Here is an 18,649-nt window from a genome sequence, read left to right as displayed (position 1 = left end):
AGAAAATCTTCTAACCTATCACTGGCTGACCACTAATTTATACTGACCCAGTGCCTGTTTCAAGCAAGCCAAGCTGAAAAATAAAAACAAGAAATATCAACATAGCAACCAACTAAAATGTCCCTGAAGTAGCCCAGTTCTTGGATTTTATAAACTAAAAATGTAAAGTAGCTATTACAAATATATTCAAAGAACTAAAGGAAACTTAAAAAATAAAGGACTTGGTTAAAAATGGCAAAAAAAATCTAAACAGAGACTTCAACAAAAAAGATATAAAGGTGGCAAATAATCACATGAAAAGATGCTCAACATCATATGTCATTAGGGGATTGCAAATTAAAACAATAATGAGATATCATTGCACACCTATTAAAATGGCTAAGATTAAAAACACTGACAACAACAAGTGCTACTAAGGATGTGGAACAACGGGAACTCACATTCACTGCTGGGTGTAGTACAAAACGATATAGCCACTTTGAAAGATGGTTTGGCAGTTTCTTACAAAGCTAAATACAGTCTTACTATATGATTTAGCAATTGCGCTCCTAGGCATGTACCTAAATGAGTTAAAAACTTATGTTCACACAAAAACCTATACAAAAATGTTTATTGCCACTTTGTTCATAACTGCCAAACATTGGAAGCGACCAAGGCATCCTTCAATAGGTGAATGAATAAACATTGTGGCATATCCAGAAAATGGAATACTTTTAAGCAATAAAATAATTGAACTACCAACAAAACTAACAGTTTCTTTGAAAGAGAAACAAAATTGACAAAACTTTAACTAGATTCACCAAGAAAGAAGAGAGAGTACTCAAACAAATAAAATTAGACATGAAAGAGGAGACATTACGATAGAAATACAAAGAACCTATGAGACTACTATGGTCTTGTTTGTATGATAAAAGTATTTAATTTTGATGTATACCAATTCACCTATGTTTTCTCTTATCATGCATTTTTGGTATCACAGCTAAAAAACAATTGCCTAGTATAAGGTCGTGAAGATTTACTCCTATGTTTTCTGTAAGAGTTTTATAGTTCCACCTCTTCCATTTGGGTATTTGATACATTTTTTAGTTAATTCCTGTGTATGATGCAACTTTATTTTTTTTTGGCCATCCATTGTCTAAAAATGAATAAGAGAAACTAGAACACCTTAGAACTCTGGCATACATCTGAAAAAATGGTAGACTTAATTAGAAATGAAATCCTTTTTAGGAGCCTACCCAACTCCCAGAGGTACCTGAGAATTTTCAGGGGAAAAAATCCAGTTCTCCAGGCATAAAAGACACAGGTACATTCTAGGAGAAGGAAAGATAAGCAGAGCATTAAATCTAGCACAGAGACTGAAACTGAAATGCAACGGGACAGGAAAAAAGTGATATAAGCAAGAATAAAGGAGCATTAGGAGAGAAACTAGCAAGATTTATCAGATTTCACTTCTGTTTCCACAAAACTAAGGACTATCCTGGGTAGATATGTGAAGAGAATGAAGGATTAAAAAATTGTGGCAATAAAACTCTTGATGGCCAACATGAAGGTTCTGTGTCTGGAAATGAAATAATTTTTATTTACATATTTTAATTGTGCTTTTCTATAATCAAAGGTAAAGTTAGTATTATCAATACTTGATTATAATTAACTTAGCTAATATTTGCAGTCTCTATACTGGAGGTGTAAAAGCATCTATAATTCAATCAAAATAAATTAATATAGCTAATAAAGCCAATGTTGATTTTTTTATTTGAATGTTAATTAAATATAAAGTTATAATGTGATCATTTTTATCAATCTATCAAAACATGGGGACCCTAGGCACTGAAAAACAAAATTAATATGAAACTACCTATGAAAGACATACTAAACATCAAAATCAGGCTTTTAACACCCTTTTACAAAAATATTTGCCTTCCCTAGTACCATACTAGTAAATAGATATTGCTTTGGGCTAGATTATATAAATAAGGCTGACCTATTAGATATTACATAAAAAACGTTCAGATTGGTTTAATGTGCTGTGTCTCTACAGCAGTGATTTACAACCTTTCTCATCTCATGGCACACATAATTACTGGAATTCTGCAGTATACCAAAAACTATATTATACTTTTTGCTGACCTGACAAGAAAATAGTTATAATTTTGCTTTATCTACATTGGACAGCTATTGTAGTGCTGGATGCTGTCATTTTTCTATTTGACAATCTAAGAAAAAAGAGGCCAGTGCCCCTGACTAAATAGTCAGGTATTGCATGTTTCAAAAATTCTTGTGGCACACCGGTTGAAAATCACTGCGCTATAGCAATAACAGTCCTTTTCCTAGGCCTTATTGAAACCTCAAACATAGTTTATGTTGTTAAAAAACACATTATGTGAAAGTACAGGGGGGTATAAAGTGGAACCTCAGTTCTTGAACTTAATTCATTCTGGAAAACTGTTTGAGAAGCAATTTGTTCAAAAACCAAGTCACTTTTGTTTGTCACCTGAGAGATATGTGACTGACCATACAGGTATCAGCATGAAAGGGTTGTTGGGAAGAGTATTGAGAACTTGAAGTTTTGTTAGACAACAGAGACATTTTTCTGTGAACAACCTGGTGGAGAACTGAAATGTTCAAGAATCAAGATGTTCAAAAACTGAGGTTTGACTACATTTTGATAAACAATGAATATAGTCAAGAGAGAGCAAATGGTAATAGTTTTTTAAAGTATGAGTTTCTGAGAAGTAAAATGGTCCTTATTTGCAGATGACATGATACCATATATAAAGAGCCCTAAAGATTCCAGAAGAAAACTACTATAACTGATAAATGAATTCAGTAAAATAGTGGGACACAAAATAAATATTCACAGATTAGTTGCATTTTTATACATGTATAATGAACTATCAGAAAGGGAAACTAAGAAGACAATCCCATTTACCACTGCAACAAAAATAAAAAGCCCTAGGAATAAATTTAACCAATTAAGTCAAAGACCTATACTTGGAAAATTATAATGCATCGAAGAAGGAAATTGAAAAACATGCAGAAAAGTGGAAGTATATACAATACTCATGGATAGGAAGAATTAACATTGTTAAAATGTCAATACTTTCCAAAGCAATTTATATATTCAACACAATTCCTTTCAAAATACCACTGGTGCTTTTCACAGAAATAGAACAAATAATCCAAAAACTTTTATGGTACCCCAAGAGACTGTGAACAGACACAACAATATTGAAAAACAGCAAAATTGGAGGTATCACACTACCTCATAACAAACTATACTATAACACCATAGTAATCAACAGAGCATAAACTGTAATCAAAATAGTCTGGTAATGGCATAAAAACACACATAGATCCATGGAACAGAATAGAGAGTCCAGAAATATGCCCACATCTATATGGCCAATTAATATATAACAAAGGAGGCAAGAATATACAATGGGGTAAAGATAGTCTATTCAATAAATGGTGTTGGGAAAATTGGACAATAAAAAAATGAAACTAAACCATCTGCTAATACACCATACAGAAATAAACTCAAAATGGATTAAAGACTTAAATGTAAGACTCAAAGCCATAAAACTCGTAAATGGAAACATAGACAGTAAAATCACAGACATTTCTCTTAACAATATTTTTTGACATACCTCTTTGGAAAAGGGACACAGTAGAAAAATATAAACAAATAGGAGTACATCAAACTAAAAAAATTGCACAGCAAAGGAAATCATCGACAAAATAAAAAGACAACCTACTAAATGGGAGAAGGTATTCATCCATGATATGTTCAAGAAATGGTTAATATCCAAAATTTATAAAGAACTCATACAACTTAACAACAAAAAACACCAACAATCCTATTAAAAATGGGCAGAGAAGCTGAATAGACACTTCTTCAAAGAAAACATACAGACGGCCAATAGACATATCAAAAATGCTCAAAGTTCTGCCGTGGCTGGTGTGGCTCAGTGGATTGAGTGCCAGCCTGGGAACCAAAAGCTCATCTGTTTGATTCCTGGTCAGGGCATATGCCTGAGTTGCAGGCCAGGTCCTCAGGTCCCCAGCTGGGGGCATGTGAGAGGCAACTGATCGATGTATCTCTTGCATGTTGATGTTTCTCTCCCTCTCTTTCTCCCTCCCTTCTCCTCTTATCTAAAAATAAATAAAATCTTACAAAAAAACGCTCAGTCACTAATCATCAAAGAAATACAAACTAAAACCACAATGAGATATCACCTCACATTGGTCAGAATGGCTATTATCAAAAAACCAACAAACAACAAGTGTTGAAGATTTGAAGAAAAGGGAGCTCCTGTGCACTTTCTGTAGGAATGCAGATTGAAGCAGCCACTAGGGAAAACAGTGTAGACTTCCTTAAAAAAATTAAACATGGAAATATCTGATGACTTAGCAATTCAATTTTTGGGTATATATCCAAAGAAATCTAAAACACAAATTTGAAAGTATATATGTATCCCAATGGTCATTGCAGAATTATTTCAATAGCCAAGAAGTGGAAGCAACCTAAGTGTCCATCAATAGATGAGTGGATAATAAAGTTGTGGTACATATATACAATGGAATATTACTTGGTCATAGAAAAGAATGCAATCTTGCCATTTGCAACAGTATGTATAGATAGACTTGGTATTATACTAAATGAAATAAGTCAGTCAGAGAACAACAAATAACATAAGATTTCACTTATATGTGGAATCTAAAGAACAGGATAAACAAACAAAATTGAAACAGGTGACGGAATTAAGAAGTAAATATTGGTAGTTATAAAATAATTATGGGGATGTAAAATACAGAATAAGGAATACATTCAATAACAGTATAATAACTATGTATGGTGGCAGGTGTACACTTGAAATATCAGGGGGAACACTTTGTAAAGTATGTGATTGTACAACCAATATCCTATACGCCTGAAACTAATAGAAAATAATATTAAACATAAATTGTAAATAAAAATAAAATTAAAAAAATAAAGTTGAGTTCCTAAAAAAGGATAAAGTCCTTAGTTCTCAATTCTGCTTTTCAGTGGGACTTAGAGAATGTAATTTCTTTTGTATTAGTCTTTCTAAAAGGTAAACCTAGGAATGAATAGGAAAGGCACTATGAATTCCAATTGAAATAATGAACCAAACAAACCACCTCTTTCAAAATGATTTGATTGCTATATAATTACCTCTGTGCTAATATTGCAATAACTATTTGAAGCTGCCCCACACTTGAACCTGAATTTTGCCACCAGTTGTTCAAAGTCTGTAACTTCACTGAAGCAAAAAGCTGTTTTTCCTTTGATGCTGATGATGACAGATTTGCTGGAATCATTCGTCTCATCTATACCTAAGACTTGGGGGGTAAGAACATATTATAAATGAATCATATTCTCCCTTGATGCTGATACCTTCAGGCAAAATACATTTAGCTTCCTCTTTTATGGTCACAAGTTTAGGTCCCTCGTATGACTTAATAAGTGACAGACTTTGGAAACCCACAATGAAATTTCGCCTCACGTCTGTTAGAATGGATATCATCAAAATATCAACAAACAAGTGTTAACGAGGATGCAGAGAAAAGGCAACCCTTGTGAACTGTTGTTGGTATTGAATATTGGTACAGCCACTATGAAAAACAGTATGCAGGTTGTTCAAAAAATTAAAAACAGAACTATGATGAGACCCAGCATTCCCACTTCTTGTTATTTATCTGAAGAAATCCAAAACACTAATTTGAAAAAAAAAAATGTATCCCTTTGTTCATTGTGGCATTATTTACAATGGCCAGGATATGGAAGCAACCTAAGTGTGATGGTACTTATATATAATGGAATATTACTCAGCCATAAAAAAGAATAAAGTCTTACCATTCATGGTAACATGGATGGACCTAGTGAGTATTATGCTAAGTGAAATAAATCATATAGAAAAAGAAAAACACCATATGATTTCATTTATACGTGGAATCAAAAAAATAAAATCAATGAACAAACAAAACAGAAAGAAACTCATAGATGCAGAAAACAAAGTCAAGCCGACAGAAATGGGTTTGGGGAGTGGAACAGTTAAGAAGTACAAATTGGCAGTTACAAAATAGTGACAGGGATGTAAAGTACAGCATAGGGAATATAGTCACTAATACTGTAATAACTGCATGGTGTCAAGGGTTACTAGACTTATTGGAGTGATCCTTTTGTAAGTTATATAAATGTGTATCTACTATGAACTGTACACCTAAAACTAATATAATATTGAATGTCAATTTTAATTTAAAAAATTTAAAGGAAATAATGACAAAATATCTTATTGTACTAAAAAATTACACTTTAAGTACTAGTTGTACCACTGATACAAGTAACCTCAGTGCAAATTATTTCACTTCTCAAAGAAAAGTCTTAACTAATATGTACTCTTAAAAAACTGATGATATAAATGTAAAAATTGAACACTGCAATGCTGACTATTTCTGACTTACACAAAAACTATCACTTCTTTTTTCTTTTAAAGATTTTATTTATTTTTAGATAGAGGAGAAGGAAAGGGAGAAATAAAGGGAGAGAAACATCAATGTGTGGTTGCCTCTCATGTGCCCCACACTGGGGACCTGGCCCACAATCCAGGCTTGTGCCTTGACTGGGAATCAAACCAGTGACCCTTTGGTTTGCAGTCTGGCACTGAATCCACTGAGCCACACCAGCTAGGGCTATCATTTCTTTTTGATTGTGTATGTCAAATGTCTAAGTTTTGGTATTCATGTCATAAATGTCTAAGTAATCATATTCCATTGAGTCATAGTAAACCCTTATCTTGTTTTTATTTTTTCTTTATTCACTTTCAACAAGAGATATAAGTCTCTTATCCAATTACTCTTATCGTGAAGAATGATGCTGGACTTAAAAAATGATTACCTAAAAATTACTGCCCTGATGACCATGGCTCAGTTGGTTGGGCATTGCCCGGCAAAGCAAAAAGTAACTGGTTCCATTCCCACTCACAACACATGCCCAGGTGGCAGGTAAAGCCCCAGTAGTCCCAGGTTTGGGGAATGTACAAGAGGCAACCAATCAATGTTTTTCTCTCACACTGATATTTCTCTCTCTCTCTTTTTCTCCCCCGCTTCCCCTCTCTCTTAAAAATAATAAATAAGTAAACAAATTTAAAAATAACAATAATTAAAATAATTATTGATTGGCATATTGAGTTTTAAACAATTTAGAGTATTAAAGGACATTTTACTCTCTGGACAATACATCTTTAAATAAAAACTTGTATGTAAACAAATTTATATTACCTCTTGAGATGGAATAATTATACTACATAGATAGCCAACCTGGCTAGCAAAGCAGATATAGTTTTCTGAGATGTACATTTTTCCATGATCATTGAAGTGGCTGAATGGTACCCACAAAAAACATTCATACACCTCTTTCTTTTTTTAAAAATACAAATGTATTTATTGAATCATATTACTTACAACAGTGTGAATGCCAAACAAATGGTAACAGTTGAATGAAGGATGACAAGTCTATTCCATATACAGGTTAGCAGCCTTTAAAAATTATACCTCTACCAAATGACTTGATGGTATTTTCTTTTTTGTGTGTGATTTAAAATTTTTTAAAATTTTCATTGTTCTTCAATTACAGTAGTATGCCTTTTCTCCCCATCCTTCCACACCACCCCAGATGAACCTACCTCCCTCCCCCACCTCCACACTCCCCCTTGATTTTGTCTAAGTGTTCTTTATAGGAGTTCCTGTAATCCCGTCTCCTCACTGTCCCCTGCCCACTCCCCACTGGCTATTGTTAGATTGTTCTTAACCTCAATGTCTCTGGTTATGTTTTGTGTGCTTTTTTCTTCTGTTGATTATGTTCCAGTTAAAAGTGAAATCATAGGGTATTTGTCCTTCACCGTCTGGCTTATTTCACTTAGCAAAACGCTCTCCAGTTCCATCCATGCTGTTGCAAAGGGTATAAGCTCCTTCTTTCTCTCTGCTGCATAGAATTCCATTGGGTAAATATACCATACATTTTTGATCCACTCATTTGCTGATGGGCACTTAGGTTACTTCCAGTACTTGGCTATTGTAAATTGTGCTGCTATGAACATTGGGGTGCACAGGTTCATTTGCATTGGTGTTTCAGGGTTCTTAGGGTAAAATCCCAGCAGCAGAATTGCTGGGTCAAAGGGAAGTTCCATTTTTAGTTTTCTGAGGAAAATCCATAATATTTTCCACAGTGGCCCCACCAGTCTGCACTCCCACCAACAGTGCACTAGGGTTCCCTTTTCTCCACATCCTCTCCAACATTTGTTTGTGGATTTGTTTATGTTGGCCACTCTGACTGGTGTGACATGGTACCTCATTGTGGTTTTAATTTGCATCTCTCTGATGTCTAGTGATGCTGAGCATCTTTTCATATGTCTCTGGGCCCTCTGTATTTCTTCCTTAGAGAAGTGTCTCTTCAAGGCCTTTGCCAAATTTTTTAATTGGGTTGCTTGTCTTTCTTGGAGTGGAGTCCTGTGAGTTCATTATATATTTTGGAGATCAGGCCTTTGTCTGAGGCATCATTGGCAAATATGTTTTCCCATACTGTTGGTTATCTTTGTATTTTAATGCTGTTTTCTTTAGCCATGCAGAAGCTTCTTATTTTGATGAGGTCCCATTTGTTTATTCTTTCCTTTATGTCCCTTGCTTTAGGGGACATGTCTGTGAGGATGTTGCTGCGTGGAATATCTGAGATCTTCCTGCCAATGTTTTCCTCAAGGACTTTTATGGTGTTATGACTTATATTTAAGTCTTTTATCCATCTTGATTTTATTTTTGTGTATGGTGTAAGTTGGTGATCGAGTTTCATTCTTTTGCATGTAGCTGTCCAGATCTCCGAACACCATCTGTTGAAGAGGCTGTTTTTGCTCCATTTAATGCTCCTGCCTCCTTTGTCAAATATTAATTGACCATAAAGACTTGGGTTTATTTCTGGGCTGTCTGTTCTGTTCCATTGGTCTATATGCCTGTTTTTATGCCAGTACCAGGCTGTTTTGATTACAGTGGCCTTGTAATACAGTTTGATATGATCATGGTGTATGATCTTTTTAATGTATTGCTCATGCGGTTTGCCAATATTTTTTAAAGGATTTTAGTTTCTATGTTCATGAGTGATATTCACCTGAAGTTTTCTTTCTTTGTTATGTCTTTATCTGTTGTTGGGATTAGGGTGATGTTGGCTTCGTAAAACGAGTTTTGGAGTCTTCCATCTTCTTGAATTTTTTGAAATATTCTATGGAGAATGGGGGATAGCTCTCCATTAAATGCTCTGTAGAATTCTCCTGTGAAACTGTCTGGTCCAGGGCTTTTGTGTGTCGGAAGCTTGTTGATTACTGTTTCACTTTCATCAAGCGTTACTGGTCTGTTCAGGCTTTGTGCTTCTTCCTCATTGAGTTTTGGAAGGTTATATTTTTCTAGAAATATGTCCATTTCATCTAGGTTTTCAAATTTTCTGGCATACAGTTCTTCGTAGTAATTTCTTACAATCCTTTTTATCTCCGTGGTATCCGTTGTAGTCTCTCCTCTTTCATTTCTGATTGTGTTTATTTGGGTCCCCTCTCTTTTTTTCTTGATGAGCCTGCTTAAGGGCTTGTCGATTTTGTTTATATTTTGAAAGAACCAGCTCCTGAATTCGTTGATCCTTACAATTGTGCTTTAAGTCTCTATGTCATTTAATTCTGCTCTGATCTTGGTTATTTCCTTCCTTCTGCTTGCTCTGGGCTGTCTTTGTTGTTGTTCCTCGAGTTCTTGTAGGTGTATGGTTAGGTTGTTTATTTGAGATGTTTCTATTCTTTTTAGGTAGGCCTGTATCGCTATAAACTTCCCTCTCAGGACTGCCTTTGCTGTGTCCCATAGGTTTTGGATTGTTGTGAGTTCATTTTCGTTTGTGTCCAGAAACTTTTTGATTTCTTCTCTGATCTCATTTTTCACCCATTTATTGTTTAATAGCATGCTATTCAATCTCTATGTTTTTGAGTGTTTTGGGGTTTTTTCCTTGAGAATTGTTTCTAGTTTCAGTCTCTTATGGTCTGAGAGAATGCTTGATATGACTTCAATTTTCTTGAATTTGTTGAGGCTTGTTTTGTGTCCTATCATGTGGTCTATCTTTGAAAATGTTCCATGTGCATTTGAAAAGAATGTGTATTTTGCTTCTTTGGGATCAAAGGCTCAATATATATATCAGTTAGGTCCATTTCATCCAAGGCCTTGTTCAATGCCACAATATCTTTGTTGATATTTTGTTTACAAGATCTGCCCATCTTTGACAATGGGGTATTAAAATCCCCTACTATAATAATGTTGCTGTCAATATCTTTCTTGAAGTCCTCCAAGATTTTCTTTATCTATTTGGGTGCTCCTATGTTGGGTGCATATATATTTACAATGTTTATGTCTTCTTGCTGGATTCTTCCTTTTAGTATTATGAAGTGACCATCTGGGTCTCTCTTTATGGCCCTTCTTTGGAAGTCTATTTTGACTGATATGAGTATTGCTACCCCTGCTTTTTTTTCCTGTCTGTTTACTTGGAAAATTTGTTTCCAGCCCTTCACTTTCAATCTGTGTAGGTCTTCTGTCCTGAGGTGGGACTCTTGTAGGCAGCATATGTGTGGGTCATGCTTTTTTATCCATTCTGCTGTTCTATGTCTTTTGATTGGAGCATTTAATCCATTTACATTTAAGGTTATTATTGATAGGTATTTATTCATTACTGATTCTTTGTACCTGTGTTCTTCCCTCTTTCTCTCTTTTCCTTCCTTTCCTTACAGCAGTCCCTTTAGCATCTCTTGCAGAGCTGGTTTGGTGGAAGTGTATTCTTTTAGACTTCTTTTGTCTGAGGAACTCCTTATTTGTCCTTCTATCTTGATTGAGAGCCTTGCTGGGTAAAGTAGTCTTGGTTGCAGTCCTCTGGTTCTTATTACTTGGAATATTTTTTGCCATTCTCTTCTGGTTTGGAGCGTTTCCATTGAGAAGTCAGTTGCTAACCTTATTGGGGCTCCCTTGTATGTTACTTCCTGTTTCTCCCTTGCTGCCTTTAAGATCCTCTCTTTGTCTTGGAGATTTGCCATTTTAATTATGATGTGTCTTGCAGTGGGCCTCTTTGGGTTCCTCTTGCTTGGGACTCTCTGTGTTTCCTGGATTTGGGTGACTTTTTCTCTCCTCAGATTAGGCACATTTTCCATCATTACTTTTTCAAACAGGTTTTCTATCCCTTGCTCTTCTTCTTCTCCTTCTGGTATTCCTATTATACGGATATTGTTACATTTCATGTTGTCCTGCATTTCCCTTATTGCCTCTTCATTCTTTCTGAGCCTCTTTTCCTTTTCTTGCTCTTTCTGGGTGTTTTTTTCTACTTTGTCCTCCAGCTCGCTGATCCGATCCTCTGCTTCATCAAGTCTGCTTTTCATTCCTTCTACTCTCTTCTTCAATTCAGAAATTGTATTCTTCATTTCCTCTTGGCCTTTGTTGATACTTTCTATTTCCTTTTTCATGTTGATATAGTTTGTAGTGAGCTCATTGTAGTTTCCCTGTCATTTTTGGTAATTGTGTGTGAGCTCATTAAGCTTCCTCATAACAAATTCCTTGAACTCAGAATCTGATAGTTGACTTCCCTCTTTTTCATTTAGCATTGTTCCTGAGACTTCCCCCTTTCCTTTCATTTGGGGATTGTTTCTTTGTCTTCCCATTGTTTGTGAGATTCTTCCTGTTAGCCTCTGCTTCTTAAGTTGCTCTGGTTTGACCCCCTGAGTTTTTGTTGTGAACTTCTGTGGCAGAATACCTGTGAGATTTTGTGTACAGTTTCCTTGATCTCCTGATCTTACTGATCTTGGGGTGTGGTTTCTGTTGGCTCTGTGCATGTCTTTCATTTTTGGTTCTTGTTGGGTCTTTCTTTGGTGGGTCTTTCCCACCAGCTGGTTATCTGAGGGTCAGTCTGTCCCCCGCCTCTTGTCTTCTGTTGTGCGGGTGTGGGCAAGTTGTGTTGGAGCTGGTTTTTCCATGTTTACAAGGTTTTGAGGCTGTTCTCTTGCTCTTGTTCAGTTGTTTGTTCTCACTATTTAGTTGTATCTCCAGATAGGTCCTGGGTTGAGTTAGTGTGACTTCCACTCCCTCTTTCACCTTTTCTGTTGTTATCTGTTGGTGATTCCTTTGTTGGTGGGTTTCCTCTTCCAGGAGGAATCCTGGTGTTCCCAGCTTCTACCCACTCTTTTTTTATGGCAGGCCTTCTCTGGGCTATGGGTGTGCATGCAGAGCCTTCCTTGATTTGCACTCTCCCTGGTTCCTGTGGTCTCAGTTCACTCCGAGATGAGGTGCAGACACTTCAAATTCGCTGGGCACCCTCCCCCAGGTGGTTCCTGTAGTTTCAGCTCCCTTCAAGATGAGGTGCGAGCACTCCCCGGTGGATAGGCACACTCCCGGTTGCTGGGCACCCTGCCCCGGGTGCTGCCTGAAGTCTCAGCTCCCTCCAAGATGAGGTGCGAGCACTCCCCGGTGGATAGGCACACTCCCAGTTGCTGGGCACCCTTCCCTGGGTGGTGCCTGTAGTCTCAGCACCCTCTGAGATGAGGTGCGCACAGTCCCCTGATGGGTGGTGGGGTGGAGAGGGGAATGGAGGTGTTGCTGCAGGGGAATTCCCCAAAATACCCCAGAGGGTCTTTTTCTTTTTGGGAAACAGATGGCTGATTTAATTCCAAAAACAATCCAAGCTTGTTTTTGGCAAGTTGCACCACAGACGTCACACTGGAATTCTGCCAACAGAATACCACCTGTTGTTATTAACTAGTTTTTAGGAAATCTTTGTATCATTTGCAGGGGTGTCCAATCTTTTGGTGACTCTGGGCCACACTGGAAGAAGAGGTGTCCTGGGCTACACATTACATACACAAACATTAATGAAAACTGATGAGCAAAAAGGGTTTTAAGTAAATTTATGATTTTGTGTTAAGCCACATTCATAGTCCTCCTGGGCCACATGTGGCCCATGGGCCACGGGTTGGACACCCCTGATGGGACATGTTATCAGCATACTTTACACCATAGCTGGTCTTGGAAAATTACTTTAGGGGTTTCCAGTACCCCTTATTAGTGACTATTTAGAAGCCACCAAAACCAGGCTGATGTTATTGACCCTAGTAATTATATATTTGTTTGCTTACTTGTTTATTATCTGTCTGTTCCACCAGATTATATTCTGTGAGGGTAAGAACTATTTTTGTTTTACTCACCACTGTATACCCAACATCCAGCACATTAGAAAGTTACCAAACCATTCTAGCTTCCCTTCACAGCAAAATTCCTAGAAAGAAATATGTATGTTCATTCTGCCCCCAAATATCTTCTTGGCTCATATAACTCTGGTCCCTCTGGCATCTGCTCATAGGTCACCTTAAAAAGGTCTTCTCAGAACAAATTTAGCTTATATACCAAGCTCCTCCCCTCTATATCCTTATACCTTTATTTTTTTTCATATTGCTCATCATCACCAGCCATACAATACATTGTCAGTTTATTTGCCTTCCTCAACTAAAATGTTAGCCCCACAAGAACAGGGATTTTGTTTTGCTCTTGGCTGTTATCGTTAGCACCTAAAACAGTGTTTGGTTTTTAGAAGGCACCTGTAATTATCTGTTGACTGAATATATCTTGTACCATCACATTTCCTTTTGTGCTTATAAAGCAAGCAGCAAAAGGTGGGAAACTGGACAAATTTTCTAACATAAAGGTAATATAAAATCCATGTCAGCTGTACACAACATGGTAAACACTATAGTCCCCTCTATTTTGTTATTAACTTTAGCTTACTTTTCATCCATAGTTCTTCTACAACTGTCCAACAGAAGCAAGGGCTTTTACCACCTGAATCATTATTTATTCAAGTGCTATGTTTTAAAAAATATACTATTATAACTAAAGTTATATGTAGTCCTAATACCACTCAGTAAGACAAGTAATACTTATATCTGTAGAAGCTCTGAGAACTTTTAGGTTTTGTGCAACTGTAGATCAAAAAGTAATGCTGTTGTGATATTTTATTCTAATTGTTGTACATTATTCTGATTATAAACCACAAATGCACAATCATCATCCAACCAAAATTCTTAAATGAACTACCAGTGTTTTTGTTTTTACAGTGATATCATTGCATATTGTATATACTCAGTGTTGCTACTCCAAATCAATTTCTATATACAACATAGGAAAAGTAATTACTGGGGGAAATGGTACTCAACATCTTACTCCTTTATTAAAGATTTTATTTACGTATTTATTTGTAGGGAGGGGAAGGGAGGGAGACAGAGAGGGAGAGAAACATCAATGTGTGGTTGCCTCTCATGCGCCCCTTACTGGGGATCTGGCTGGCAACCCAGGCATATGCTCTAGGCTGGGAATCAAACCAGCAACCCTTTGGTTCACAGGCCAGCACTCAATCCACTGAGCCACACCAGTCAGGGAATCTTACTCCTTCTTTAATAGATAAATGAGCATCAGATATTTATATAGTTGCTCACAGGTTTCAAAACTCACTTGACTCACTTAATGCAGTGACTTAGGGAAGGTAAGTTTCTTCCCATTTTACAGATGAGAAAAAAACCTTTATAAAACAATTACAACTGAATAGAAGCATAAACCATATTAAAGGATCCGGAAAGACAAAGGAAGCAGGGTTAATGCTGTAAGTGGAATTGCCGGACTCAGTGATGTATTCATATATTCGTGGATGTTGGCTTATAGTTAACTTATTAAAAAGAAAATCCCATAGGGTAACCCCTGGGGAGGGCAAAGCACACTATGTTTCTGATGGTCAGATCTTCCTAAATCCCATACATTGAAGTGCTTTGTAGAATATAGCACCATAATTCCACTCATGTAGTAGCTTCCACCTGCCAAGTAGAGCAAATTGATTTGTGCTTAATAAGCCAAATATGCATAAATTATTTTTAATTACATAAAATCAGGTGCCAAATTTAGATGCCACAGAAGAGACATTACCCTTAATCAGGCAGGAGGAACAAGGGATAATGTAAGGTAACAGCAAAAATCCAGAATGGTGAATTACTTCTCTAAATGAAAGAAAATAACTTGCCCTGGCTGGTGTGGGTCAGTGGATTGAGCGCGGGCCTGCAAACCAAGGGGTTGCTGGTTCGATTCCCAGTCAGGGCACATGCCTGAGTTGCGGGCCAGGTCCCCAGTTGGGGGCATGTGAGGGGCAACCACATATTGATGTTTCTCTCCTTCTCTTTCTCCTTCCCTTCCTCTCTCTCTAAAAATTAAATAAATAAAATCTTTAAAAAAAGAAAGAAAGAAAATAACTTAATCTGTAAAATAATGCTATGCATAACAACAGTTTCTACAAGATATTCCACTCTGCTGTGAACCAGGGCAATTAAGTAAGATAATGTTAGGCAAATGGTAAATAATCTACCAGATATCCACCAAAAGTGTTTCAGAATTTAAAAAAGGACCTCAGAAATCTAACTTCCAAACTAGTATCCTACTGTAACCATACTAAGGTTCTCTATTGCTCCAATTTCATTATTAGAAAAAATAGAGTCACCATCTCCACAGCAAAAGTCATTACATTACTGGTGGTTATTGCCAATTATTAGAAGCCAAAGAAGTGAAATCTTAAATAAAATACAACTATTAACATTTTTAGATGGTCATTATCTTTTCTTCATTAAACAAATATTTTAAAGGAATAGCACATAACACTGAATTTTAGCAAACAAAATGGACAAAAGCAAGCTTATGCTGGGACACAGTAAAACTCCTATGGAAGCTAATCCACATGGATTTGTGGTAAACAACAGTAAAGCTCGTGGCTTCGCAATTTTAAGTAAAATTTGGTAATTGGGCAGCCATGAAAATAAGCACACACTTTAGCTCTAGACCAAATGAACAAAAATCTCTTTGCTCCTTTCTTACCCATTGTTTAATTTACATGGAACATAGTGTCAACTCTCAAGTGGTAATTTCAAACATCTTTACAATACCACAGGTAAAATAATCATGCAGATATAAATTGACAACAAAAATGGGGCTATGGCTATCCTCAACAAACATGTGGTAGAAATCTTGGTTCATTTCTTCAGACAAATCTGTTATTCTAGAAATATGGGGAAGATTAAGTGGGAGTGGGTGGGATAGAAGTAAGAAACTGGTGTAATTGGCCCATGCCAAATGAAAAGTAAAACACAGAAAACAAGGAGTGATTATTTAAAGGAAATGTGCAACAAGTAAAAAACCATTTAATACATTACAGTGATTTGATTTTCAAGAATGCCTTGCCTATTATTTCTTGGGAACATGGTTGTACAAAGCAAAATACACTTCTTAATGTAGGCAAAAGTGGGTAAATGTGGGCAAGAACACTAGAAAATTCTGGACCAATAAAATTATGGGGAATGAAAATATTATGCTGTGACACAGAGCTATAAGGATCTATTTAAATATATTCTGACCTGTTCTCAATGGACTAAGAGGATAAATTATATCACTAGGTAATTATGAACACTGGATTCTCAAATCTTAACCTGGAATATATATGCACCTACTAGATGAAAAGATTCCTCTAAGAAATGGAATAACACAACTCTGTAAAATCCAGAAAATGAAAAAAATGTCAATTTTAATGAGACAATTGTCTTGCCATATTTGCAAGAGAGTCCAAAGCTGAATAAGATAGGTCTTGAAACATTTTTTAAAATTTCCTGTAGAACGTCATATTCTCACATTCTCTCTACTCTAAGAGTGGCTTTGAAAAAAGGAAATAACATCACAGATCTTAACAATACACAATAATTTGGCATCTATTATCTTTGACTTTGTCCTCTCAACTCTATGAAATAAACTCCATTCTACAGAATAAGAAAGACAATGTCATCTACTTCACGAATCTATCCAATTCTTCACTTATTTGGTTCTAAATATAATTTAGCTGGTTTACTAGTTACTGGTTATAATTATAATTTCCCTGGTTTACTGGTTACTTCCCTCTAACCTGACCCTCTCCCACTTATCAGGATTATGAGCACTTCAAGGCAGGGAACCGAATCTTCATTGTTTTTGTACCCTAGCATTCCGTGTAGCACATAGCAGGCACTTAAGATCGAATAAATGAAAGAATCTGTCAAATGCCATTTAACAAGAGATGAAAACGGGCCTAAAATGCAGGGTTTCCGACTCTTCCCTCTTTCTGCTATATCATGGTGTCTTGAAAGATAAGACACCATTGTTTGGCAGCGCCAAACACTCAAGCAGACATGAATTGAGACACTCACTTTGAGAGAGGAGCCCTAGGATTTAAACTGTGGAGACAAAGTAAAAAATGCTAAATTCCGAGAGGCCAGCAATTTGAGAGACCTTTCCCTTGGCATCCACCCACTTCCTTATTTATTTATTTCCTTACTTCCTTTACTTCCTTATTTATCCCACTTTCTTATTTTAAGTCAGTCCTTCAGGATGTGACGGGACTTCTTTCTTTCTCACTATCCTCCCAGATCCCACACACACACACTCAAGGTGGTGATAATCAATAGAGGGTTTTGTGAAAAAAGTTAGGTCCACAAATGCGAAGAGGCCCCAGTAATCAGCTTAAATGCGACCTGTGGAGGTCAGATACTCGTTATCAGTCCCCTCCCACATGGTAAGCAACGGGGGAGGTACTTTACCTCTGAAAGAAAGGCTCCTTCCTCTCCCAGTCCAACCTAAAGAGCAACTGCTGATCCAGGGATGCATTCTCAGGACAAGGGGAGGGCAACGCAAAAGTGGTAGGTAAAGAACCACCCCAAACTCTTCACCCAGGATTTTGTATCTGGGCAGGGGGAGTTAACTGTTGTCCTCGCCACCTTTTAAATATCAGCGACCATGTCCCCGAGACGAGTGGTGTTGGCCACAACTTACCTGTGAGGCCCCCTCCGCTTTCCTGCACATAGCCCCAATGCCGTTGCAGCACGAAGTAGTGGTTGGACCTTTCCATTAGCCACAGCTCTAGCGCATTTTTCAGGAGCACCTCCTCAGGCTTTAGCCACATCGCCAAGAACTTTGTGTCGCCTGTGGGCAGCGACCTAGATCATCTCTTAGCCTCACCCTCCACCCGTCTTTTCCCTTCTACTTTTCCTCCCACCAATTCTTCCTCAGGAGGCAGCGGCTCAGGTACAGGTTTCCCACATTTCCACCCAACCCTCCCTTCTCTCCCACTTAGGCAGTGAGATTGCCAATTCCCGCCCACTGCGCTACCGCCAGACTGGGAAATAGTCTGCTTCTTTATTTCTGGGAATTGTAGTTTCTTACACGCTTTTCTGTACTCATGCCTCTGGAGCACGGAACTACACTTCCCACCACCCACCGGAGTGAAAACCGGGTGGGAGTGCTTTCCAAGTAGGTCTCGCTACCAGTTTAAGTGTATTTCGACTATGTAAAGTTTAAAGCAGTTTTTTATTTTATGTTAAAATAAGTGACCCTCAGGTATAAAGTGGTTTCTTCTCATCCTTTTACAGCCGAGGATATTAGACTGCAGAAAAAAGTTTTTGGAATTTTGGAGTAAGGAATGGCCCATTCTGGGAAGTCACAGTAGCATAAATTAACGTAATGAGCTCTT

At 37.1% G+C, this 18,649-nt stretch overlaps 1 protein-coding gene across 1 annotated transcript in view; it reads right to left on the bottom strand.

Moving 5' to 3' along the window:
* TBC1D8B (TBC1 domain family member 8B) overlaps positions 1-18,231 on the bottom strand; it is a 94,656-nt gene extending 76,425 nt beyond the window's left edge. Inside the window, 4 exon segments of the mRNA XM_053916917.2 lie at positions 5,184-5,361; positions 7,287-7,437; positions 14,875-14,930; positions 17,953-18,231. Of these exon segments, the coding sequence (XP_053772892.1) occupies positions 5,184-5,361; positions 7,287-7,437; positions 14,875-14,930; positions 17,953-18,082 (515 nt within the window). The 5' untranslated portion in view covers positions 18,083-18,231.
* Between the last annotated feature and the right edge of the window lie 418 nt (positions 18,232-18,649).

The sequence above is a fragment of the Desmodus rotundus genome, chromosome X (genome assembly GCF_022682495.2).
Source record: "Desmodus rotundus isolate HL8 chromosome X, HLdesRot8A.1, whole genome shotgun sequence".
In the NCBI taxonomy this organism is placed as follows: Eukaryota; Metazoa; Chordata; class Mammalia; order Chiroptera; family Phyllostomidae; genus Desmodus; species Desmodus rotundus.
The sequence above is the reverse complement of the archived record's forward strand: the minus strand, read 5'-3'. Positions and strand labels throughout refer to the sequence as shown.